The sequence below is a fragment of the Copadichromis virginalis genome, linkage group LG6 (assembly GCF_057382275.1).
Source record: "Copadichromis virginalis isolate Kocher_CV1m ecotype Utaka linkage group LG6, C_Virginalis_male_GT1.1, whole genome shotgun sequence".
Classification (NCBI taxonomy): Eukaryota; Metazoa; Chordata; class Actinopteri; order Cichliformes; family Cichlidae; genus Copadichromis; species Copadichromis virginalis.
The window spans coordinates 26,409,078-26,419,449 of record NC_140623.1 but is presented as its reverse complement, the minus strand read 5'-3'; the positions used below and the strand labels follow the sequence as shown (position 1 = coordinate 26,419,449).

Here is a 10,372-nt window from a genome sequence, read left to right as displayed (position 1 = left end):
AATAAATTAAACTGCCACTATTCAGGTCAAGCGACTGGAGATTGTGCTGAACCAACACATGTAATAAACCTCTGCAAGTCTGCTCTTGTTTGTATTTTAAATCGCTACAACAGTTCTCCTTTGAAGTGCTCCTTTCCCATGGTACCCTTTGACCACTGGGTGTCATCCAAGCAATAAAAATGCCAGAGGAACATAAGGTACTCCATGCTGCATGACTCACAGCTGGGCTTGTGTGAAGACCTTGGCCTGCGTATCGGTTGTGTAATGAGTTAGGCATGAAATCTTCCCGAGCAGCCCACCCCTTTCAATATTCAGCCATGTAATGTGGCCAACATTAAAGAGCAAAAACTTTTATTTTGAAGAACTGCGCACAAACAAAAATGTGAATAGTAAAAGCAGCTTACAGTTACAGTTTTATTTTTTGGGGAGAGGGGTTGAATTGTAGTGCGTGTCGCCCCTTCTCTCTCTCACACACACACACCTCCCCCTCGGTGAAATGTATGGAAGCACTGCGGCACACTGCGTGTATTTTGTAGGCTGCATGGCTGCCTGGCTCTGCGTTCAAAGGCAAGAGCGGAAGATAGGAGGAGGGGAATGACTACACCAAGAGAGTAGGAGGAGGGTGGAAAGGAGGGAGGGAGGACAGTTTCCTTTCTGTAACACACACGCTACATGAACACACCGGGAAAGCGGAGAGCGGAAAGAAAATAATAAGCGAGAGAAAGAGAGGGAGAAGGAAACGCTGCAGCCCCGGCGTCCGTCCGTCCGCCTGTCCGTCCTTCGGTTGGTTGGTTGGCTTTATTGTTTTTGTTTTTTTTGGGGGGAGGGAAGAAGCCGTCTTTTCTTTAAGCGCAGACTTGCGGACTAACATGGGAAGAGAGAGCTCCTGAGGAGGATTGACTTTCAGTGAACCTCTGCTCTGTGGTAAAAGTCTGTGGCTAACAGGGAGGAAAAAGGGCGACGGGGAAGACATGTTGAGGGTTTTTTTCATCTTGAGGTTGCGGTAGGGTATTGATGTTGTGCTCTTAAAAAACACACAGCTCTCCTGGAGTGGGGTTAAAAAAGAGAGAGAGAGAAAGAGAGGGGGGAGCAAATGGAAACTAGGCAGTAGGCTAAGCTCAGGAGCCATTGTTTTGATCGGTGTTTGTTTAATTGGCTTGTTATGATCTGAAATAACGTAGGCCTCTTAGGCATCCCCGCAGTAAATACATACACGGTCAGCAGACAGGGGCTACACAGCTGCAAATTAGCCCGACAGAGCTGCTCGCATTACAGGGGACTCTGTTATGAAATAACAGGGAAAACGGTGCTTGTGTGAGATTTCCTTTTATATATATATATATTTTTTTTTTCAAGTGACATTTTTTAAGCCAGGCAGCCAAAACATTTCCAGATACATCAACTCACTGGGGGGGGAATCATACAAAGGCCCAAAATACAGTGAAAGCTACTTGGATTATTAAAAGACTGTTTTAATCCCTCCGACGATTTAAGCACAGAGGTGCACTAGATTAGGTTATTTTAGCCCCGTTTAGCTGAAGAGAGGGAACAAAAGATTTTTAAATGTTAATGTCGACCGACGTTGCATCCATCATGCTGCCTGTATCCCGGGGTCTCATAGACCGGGATAGAGAGCTGGACCCCATGGCCGGGGTGCATCCCAACCCCGGTGGCGCTCCTGCAGCTGTTCGCGGCATGAAGCGAGGAGACCCGGAGCCCGACGGACAGACAGCGGCGGCTCTGGTGGACTCGACCGGCGCTGAGTGCAAGCGTCCCCGCATCGACGGCACAGGAGGAATGGGCGAGGTTGGTCAGGTACAGAGAGGATTGTTTTTTGTTTTTTTCTTTTTTTTCTTTTTCCTAATACAATAAGGCAAAGACGGCTAAACGCAATCGTGGTGCAAGGCCAGGTTTCTCTTAATAATTTGGCCTATGCTGTTAATGTAATCTCACGATTTACCGGTGTTTCAGATGCGTGATCAGTGTGATAGTTGCGGATAGTTTAGAGCTGTAGCGGAGGGCCCAGCACACAGGCCTGTGACTGCTCATCCCATTACCAGCTGTGCAGGAAATGCCACCACAGCTGTAGATGACTCTACATGCTGTTTGAAGATGGAGCTGGATTAGTAACAAAGTAACTCACTGCGTTAACTGGACTGTTATAGATGCTACGGTGAAGCTCAGACAGTTAATTTAAAGGGGAATAGCAGTAATCCGGTTTGTATTGGCCTGGTTCATAGTTAACTGGTTAGTTATTCGAAAACCTGTCCAAAGATCATCTATGAAAACCCAGACAGCCCTGGCTGAGGGTGAAGAATGTAAACACATCCAGCATTTTACTACACCAAACACGAAAGAAAACATTCCTATGTGGCATAAGTGTGTACAACATTTGCTTTACAACGAGTCAGTGTCCATATCTGACTGTTTGACCTTTTTTTTGGTGGGGGGGCAGACTGCAGGCTATCTAGAGTAAACAATGATCATTTTACCAAGGAGCCTAAACCTCATCAGTCCAATTGCCTGGATCCTAACACCCCTGCTTTTATGAGCACCACTGCTAAAATGGACTAGCAGTCAGCATAATCAGTTTGTTGTTGTTTTTTCCCCCCTTTCCCTCATTGATCCCAAAATGGTCAAATATTGTTATTAATAGAGCGTCACATGAGGACCCGAAGATGCTCTGGATAACATTAAAGTGGATTATGTAGGGTGAAGTACTCCAGTGGAAGACAGAAAGCTATTTCTCCATCGCTGAAAGCTCCAGTAATGGAGGTGAAGTGGCTTGTTTGCTCCAGTTTGGAAAACTAAATGGCTGGCTTTAACGTCGTCCTGCTGTCAGTCGAGGGAGTGCTGACAGACACGGCTAGAAATGTAATGCACTTAAAAACAGATGTGCAGGGAAAAGAGTGTGTGTGTGTGAGAGAGAGTCGGAGAGAAGAGCACGGATCAATAGCTTCAGCCCCTAAAACGTATTGAACGTGAACTGGCTGGACAGTCCGGAAATTAGAGTAGGAGAACCCCCTCCTTCCCTAGATGGTGCAGGAACAGATTTGCCCTATCACTGGCAGCAAAGAGGCTTTGTTTCCAGCTAATGGGATCACATCTCAAACTGGAGGGGGCATTATAACCGCACTGATCCCTGAGATCCTTATTTAAGGCCCTGGATTTTATGGGATGCCGTCACACAGATATTGGTGAAAACCAGATGAAGCTTATATACTGTAGTCCATTGTGTAATGCTCCTATTAGTGCACTAGCGAGTTATTAAAAACATCTTCCAGCCCTATATTTTTATATAGCAAGTGAATTTCTCTTCTAATGCTGTCATTGCAGGTCTGATGAAGTCAAACAAATGAAGGGCAGCCGTTAGATTCATTTCCAACTCCACGTTAAGTGTCCTAAAATAATCCTTCTTTGGACCTTTGTCTAGCTCAGGGGTCAGCAACCTTTAACACCCAAAGAGCCATTTGGAGCCGGTTTCCACGCAAAAGAAAACACTGGGAGCCGCAAATACTTTTTGACATCTAAAATCAAGATAACACTGTATATATTGTTTTTTACCTTTATGCTTTGTGTGAACAACTAAGGTGTGTTGCTTATGAAATCCATGAAGTGCTACAGAGAAAATTACATTTTGTTTATGTAATTAACACATTTTGAACTCTTAAAGAAATATAACAAAAGGAAAGACACCCAGCTGAACTAAAATGATCCAGCAAACAAAAACTGTTGTGAGCCGCCACCCTTATATCGCCTTTGGGATTTTGGAGCACTATGCTGCTGAAAAAAGAAAAATAGATATTTGCAAAATTCTGCCTAAATATGTATTTTACCTGGTTAATGTGTATGACGGGGCGTGGTCTAGGAGGACGTACCTGAGCGGCACCCGCAATCGCGCCTCGCCGCCTTAACCTCTGTGCCGTCTATGCTGTTGTTGGTATGTGTCGGGTTGTGAGCTGAAAAGCTACAGCCGGCTGTATGCGTACAGCAACCGTGTGTGAGAAGTGGTCAATAAAGATATGCTGAACATATGTTTGTTTACAAAGGGACTTCTGCTCCCGAACCTCTGCGCACAGCGTCTGCAAATCGGGGCTGTACGAAGTCACGTCATCTTTACGCAGGGCTGTAAGGTGTCATCTGTGAGGCGTGAGCGGTGTTTGTTTTTAACATAGCTCACGATTGAGAATAGCTGCTGTCATAATGTGGATCCGAAGATCCATAATTAGCCTACCTGGGGTTGAAAGTCTCGATAAATGCACGGCGTTTCGGCGGGTTAACCGGCTTCCGCGCTTATTTTGAGCCATGGAAAAAATAATAGAATATAATTTTATTTTTATATTTCAATATCACAATAATCTTCCAATTTAGAACTACAAATTAAAAAAGATCTAACATAAATAAAATACACTTCAGCTAAATACTTCAAATTTATTTTCCCAAACCACGCGGAGCCGCACTATACAGACTAAAGAGCCGCATGCGGCTCCGGAGCCGCAGGTTGCCGAGCCCTGGTCTAGCTCATCACTTCATGCTGTGAATCGAGCTGGTTTAATTCCTCTGCATTTAAGGTCACATTTCTTTTAGACTGGATTGGCGGCCCCTCTTAAATAAAAAAAGTGGGCGGAGCTTCTGTACTCTCACAGCAAGAGCTGAGATGGCAGTTTTCGAGATATCCCCTGTCATTGACATCACACAGACCCAAACGTAAAAAATGAAAAAAAAAAAAAGCAGTCTGAAACTAGAGCACCGAGCTTCAATATTAGAAATTTTGAGTGTTAAATATGATAGCACACCACTGTGACACTGTACATATGACAGAAAATAAGAAAAAGCATACGTGGTCCTTAAGTTTAATATTCATACATTCTGTACGTGCAGTTTCACCACTTTTCTATGTTTTCTCATTAAACATGTGCAGTCTGAACGTTTGAAGACATGAAATGTGACCATAAACTTTCTTTCTGACATTTTGCAGACTATAAAAATTAACCAGTAAATAATGTCATTAAAAAAAGTAAAAGGCAGAAAATTCATCCATAGATTTATATTATTACTCCAAAATCTCCACTGGGTTTAAATTTTTACCGTTGGCCTTTTAGGGAAAACAAAAACTAACAACCCTCATCTGTACAGACCATTTTTCCACTGTGCTTTGTGCCACATGCTTAACGAATTACCCCCCTCCCCCCAGACTCAGTGTGTGTATGTAAAACACTGACGTATTTTTATACCTCTTACCCGCTGACACCATTAAGGTTTCAGAAGCAAACTGGGGTGGGTGACGTTCAGTTTTCCTTAGTTCCTTAAATCGGGACGCTTGACTTTCCAAGAAACGTCTATAAAATCACAGAGAAGGCCGTCTGTAAAGCTAATCTTCAGGAGGAGGGTAAATACTGGAAAATGTTACAGCATCTGGTACCCTGGCTCCTGCAAAGCACGCTGTCTCCCTTCCTTATTTTTTTTTTCCATTCTTGATTTTTAAAAAAAGTCTTTATTGCTGACGACACGGCAAGAGTTGAACTCTGACCTGTGAAGCCAGCAGAACAGGGGTGTGGTTGCGGTAGAGAGAGAAAGTAATTTATACCGCTGTGGCCTAATAATGGGATCTTTCCCGTTTGGTTATTGACACTGCTGTTTTTCTCATTAGGCTCTGATGTCATCACAGTGGAGTGGGAGGAAGTGCTCTGTTGAGTCAAAGCTACAAAGTAGCTACAGAGCAGCAGTGCGTTTATAAATCGGTGCAGCAAGCAGTGAATGACTGAATGCTCAGCTAACGAGGGCAAATAAAGCCAGTGAAAGGAAGAAAAAAAAGAAAAAGGGAAGAAGAAGCTGAGTGCTTTCAGCAGTATGAGTTCAGAGAAATTAGCTACTGATTTCCTGCCTCTGCCGTTGCCCTTCTCCGATTTTAAATGAGCGTGCTGCTCTCCCCGCCAACCCAACAACACACAATCAGTCTGTATTGCATTCCAGTGCAGCACCGGGGAAGTCCTGCATTTTTCAGGGTGACAGAGGATTCATAACGGCACCCTGCATCTTCAGCTCTGGTCAGATTTTGGGAATTGTCGAGAGTAGCTTGTCGGCTTCAATATCCATCTGGCCTGCTGCTGAGCGGCCCGTGTTTTGTTGTCACTCTGCGTAGGAACCGGGGCTCTCTCTAACCTAATAAGGTCCTGCCTGGGGCGACAGCGCTGAGGACAAATGACTTGACTAGGACGTTAATGTAGGTGGATCACCCTGCTGTACTTTCATCTCAGCCCCTGCACTGAAATGGTATGAAAATGTCAGCAAGAAAAATGTTCTCTTGCAGCCGGTGGAGAATATTTGTTTAGTTTTTGGGACCCTGATTTTCTGTGATGAATTGCAAGGAGAAATCTCTCGACTGATTCATGTTGAAGACCGGCGGTGTTTTGAGACTTGGCTTTGGGGGGGAAATTTGATGTTGCTACAGTGTACTTATCCTTATATTAACTTCAGTCTGGAGACTTTACAGCATTTCTAGTGTTGATGGTGTGTAACAGTGTATCAGTTCATGCTTATTTGAAAGGTAGACATCAGTCTCAGTGTTCGAGAATTTCCCAAAACGGAGCTATTATTGCCTTGTATTACCCAGTTTTTGCATAATATAATATCTTGGGGTGATTTTTAACCATAGTACTAAAAAGTTATTCTTTTGAGCTACCAAATTGTGCGGTTAGGGGATTTACCAGGATTTCTGGCTTTGGATGGGGTGTAGTGTTATACTGATGTTTATTTAAACATTGCTCTTCAATCTCTATTTGCAAACTGCACAAAACGGTGCTATTATGGTCTTTCTCCCCTATTAATAAATCATTATATATAAGTGTATAGTGTATAGTAGGGCTGAACGATATATCGCATTTGCGATAATATCGCGACATGATCAAGTGCAATTTTCTAACCGCAAAGGCTGCGATTATACTGCGATTATAAGGCTGTCCAAATTACTACCATATCCCAGAATTCATAGCGCGGCCCAGCCAAACTCCAGTTTCCAGCAATGGCGGCCGCTACTAAGTTTTGAAATTACTCATACTAATCTTTCTGGGTCACAAAATAAACTTTTAACATATTTTCAGGTGAGAAAGTAGTTGTGTAAACATCAAATATCTGCTCGGTTTATCAAGATATCCCATATTTGCAAAAGTGCTTCGACGTTTTCAGAGGCGTCTGCTACCCACCAGCTCGACAGCTAGCCGGGAGCTCGAGGGTTACTGATGCGGCCGAGAACGGCACAACTCCCGGCACATCATTTTCAGATCACCGCGGAGTTTCGCTGCTCGGGTTAAACGTAATATATAAGTCACTTAGACAACCTAAAAATGTTATTGTTGGGCTTTTTTCAGTGTTTTGTTTGTTCGTGAGTAAATCGGTTTGGCTGAGATTAAAGTTATTAGATTAGATAAAATAAAACTTTATTAATCCCCCGGGTGGGTTCCTCCTTGGTTTTCACACAGCTGACTAAACGTCAAACAGAAAACTTATTAAACAGAAGTATGAGACAGTCGAGAATTTACACCAGTGTCTGGTTATATTTTAGATAGCAAGAAGCAGACGGCCGAGTTTATTAAACTCCACCGAGACAGCGGTGACGCTAATCAGAACTAGACCGTCCAATTTCACGCCTTTAAACTTTAAAGGCGTGTTTGTGTGTGTGTTTATACAATTGCTATTATGTTTGCACTTTATGTGTAATGTTACTGACTGCAGAGATCAGTAAGATGTGTGTATTTTTTATTTATTAGTTTTATTTATTTAATATTATTTTTTAATTGAATGACTGTCTAGTAGTTCACAGATGTCGAAAAACTGAGTGTGGTAAAGCCACTGATTTTTTTTTTTATGTATATTTCTGCAATCTGCACATTGTACTGACTTTCATTTTAATGTTTACACCAGGGTTCCTTGTCAGCACTTTATGCTCAGATGTTTGTAAGCTAAAAATAAACTATTGTGTATGTTCAAATATACTGTTGTGATTGAAGAAGTTAAATAAAAATGTCAGTCATCAATTCATGCATCACCTCATGTCATCATAACAGAGGTCTGTCTTCCAGGAAAGAACAGTTTAAAATTAATGTAATATAGTATTGGCCATACTATATGATGTATTGCTTGTCTTTGTTTAATAATACAGAAGACAAAGACCTTAAAAAATAATCGCATATCGCATCGCAATATTGGGGCAAAAAATCGCAATTAGATTATTTTCCATAATCGTTCAGCCCTAGTGTATAGTATGAATATTAATGACTTTCAACCACCAATAATAAAATGTTTAGTGTTAGATAATAAATTGTGATTCTCTGAGTAGCTAGAAACAGTATCATTTCTTTAATAAAATAAGTTATTACGTCTTAAATCCAACATGCAGATTGTTACTGGGTCTTCTCTCAGTTCCTGTTAGTTAAAGTGAAGAAGATTGAATCACCTTTACCTGAATAAATGAATACTGCTTTAGCCAAAAGAGAAAAAAAAAAAGTAGGTGAAGCAGATTTATGAAACCTTTTTCTCTTTTCTTCTTGTCTCCATATTTTTCCTCCTAACTGCTTTGATCTTTTGCTCATACCGAGGCTGCTGGCTCGTGGCTAGCTCTGACTTCTGGATAGCTTTAGCTTTAGCCACTTTCCCTTTGCTAGCTTCTTTAAAATGTCCATTTTCAGTTGAGTGAGGGTGATTTATGACCCCGATTAGGTTTGTTGCTACGAACAAATCTATTCAGACTTGCCAAAGTAAGCCGTAGCTTTTCTTCTGGTTTGCTTTGGCAAACTTTGTGTCTTTGCTTACAGTAAGGAGCTTCAACACTAATGATATTTTGGCATGTGAATGTGAGTTTACGTTTGACTTTTTCCCTGCCCCGCAGTGTGTGTGTTGTGCGTGCATGAAACGGACCAGCTTGTAATCAGACAAATGTGAGGCTGACCGGCCGGTCACCGGTCAAAGCCAGGAGCGCTGAATATCAGCCGATTCCGCTCCCTGGCTGGTTGATCCGCGCATCTCTAGTTTGATTTTTAATTTTTTTATTGGTACACTTGGTAAATTAATTGGGAAACCATTTGAGCATTACATCTGGGGCATAGGGCTGAAAAATGTGATGATTTTTTTGTAGTTTTTGTGTAATATTTCTTAAATACAGTATGTATGGGTCCAGTTATTGCTACTCAGTCTTCCCATCAGGCTCCACCCTTTTACAGGAGTTTAACTGCCTTTTAGAGTGAAGTCTGACATATTAAATGTAAAAATGGGGCCAGCAGCCACAATGTCATCAACATTGGTTCCAAAAATCCAATACTGGTCTCTGGTTTCACTGGAATGAAGGGATAATGCAGATTAATCATTATGGGCAATTATGTGGTGCCGTAAATAATTACATACAAATGTTAATTCTCTCTCTATCAGATCTGAAATAAATTGGGGGATCCAAATCACAATTGTGTTCAGCGGTTTCATTATGTAGCATGTGATCCAGCAGCTGATGCTGCTTCATGATTATCTTCATGCCAGAAGGGTCGAAGCAGCCTCCAAAACCCCCCCAGTGACTCCAACCAGCGTACCCTCAAAGAAGCACGTGTAGGTTTACTGTGTGAGGTATACCGAGGGGAAAATAAACTTTAGATCTTCTGGCCAACAGTTTGGAGGCTTAGCACATAAGTGCTTTGTGGAAGAAGTGGATTCACATCCTCTCGAGTGTATGCAGTGCCCTGCTTTGCAGTTAGGTAGGATGACTCTCAGAGTAGTGAAATGTAGTTCCTATTTTCCTCCTCCTCATCAGAACAGTAGCGGTCCCAAGGCGCGATAGGAATAGACACGAGTCTTGTGACCAAATTAGACATCCCACACGTGCTAAACAATCACACACACACCTACCCCACCTGTATTTATTTTTTTTGAAGAGCGGTATCAGGGTTCATGTGTACAGTGGGATACTTCTGCTGAGTGAAGGAGAAACCTGGAGGTAACTGTGCCTCTCATCCTGTGCTTCCTTTCAGATTTAATTATTACAGGACTGCTCCCGTCTCCCCTCCACCTCCTGCAAGCTGGTCTCTCTCCCCTCTCCTCCTCCCCATCTTTGCCATCTGTTGACTTCAGGTCATTTTGCTACTTTCTCGTGATTGCTCACCCGGTCTTCCCCTGCAGTTTCTTCTGTTGTTTTAGCCCCCTCCCCAGGAAAAAAGTCATTACCATCCCCGGAACGAGTCAGCGCGCCTTTATTGACTACCTGAAGTACAGAGTTTTCTATTTTCTCATGTTCGGTGCAAGTGGCCGCGGTGTTGAGTGACACTGAGATACACTCATCCTGAGCTGACTCCAGTGCACTGCCCCCCTCCCCCGCTCATCCCGCTGAGTTGCT

The 10,372-nt window shown here is 42.7% G+C and overlaps 1 protein-coding gene across 3 annotated transcripts in view; it reads left to right on the top strand.

Moving 5' to 3' along the window:
• The first annotated feature begins 635 nt into the window (after positions 1-635).
• Positions 636-10,372, top strand: part of rbfox2 (RNA binding fox-1 homolog 2) — a 43,347-nt gene continuing 33,610 nt past the window's right edge. For 2 of the 3 annotated variants that reach the window (XM_085459510.1, XM_085459509.1), the window contains exon 1: positions 638-1,815. In XM_085459510.1, coding sequence (XP_085315636.1) covers positions 1,564-1,815 — 252 coding nt within the window. In that variant the 5' untranslated portion in view covers positions 638-1,563. Of the gene's footprint in view, positions 1,816-10,372 lie in introns of all 3 variants that reach the window. The other variant, XM_085459511.1, reaches the window with a different exon arrangement.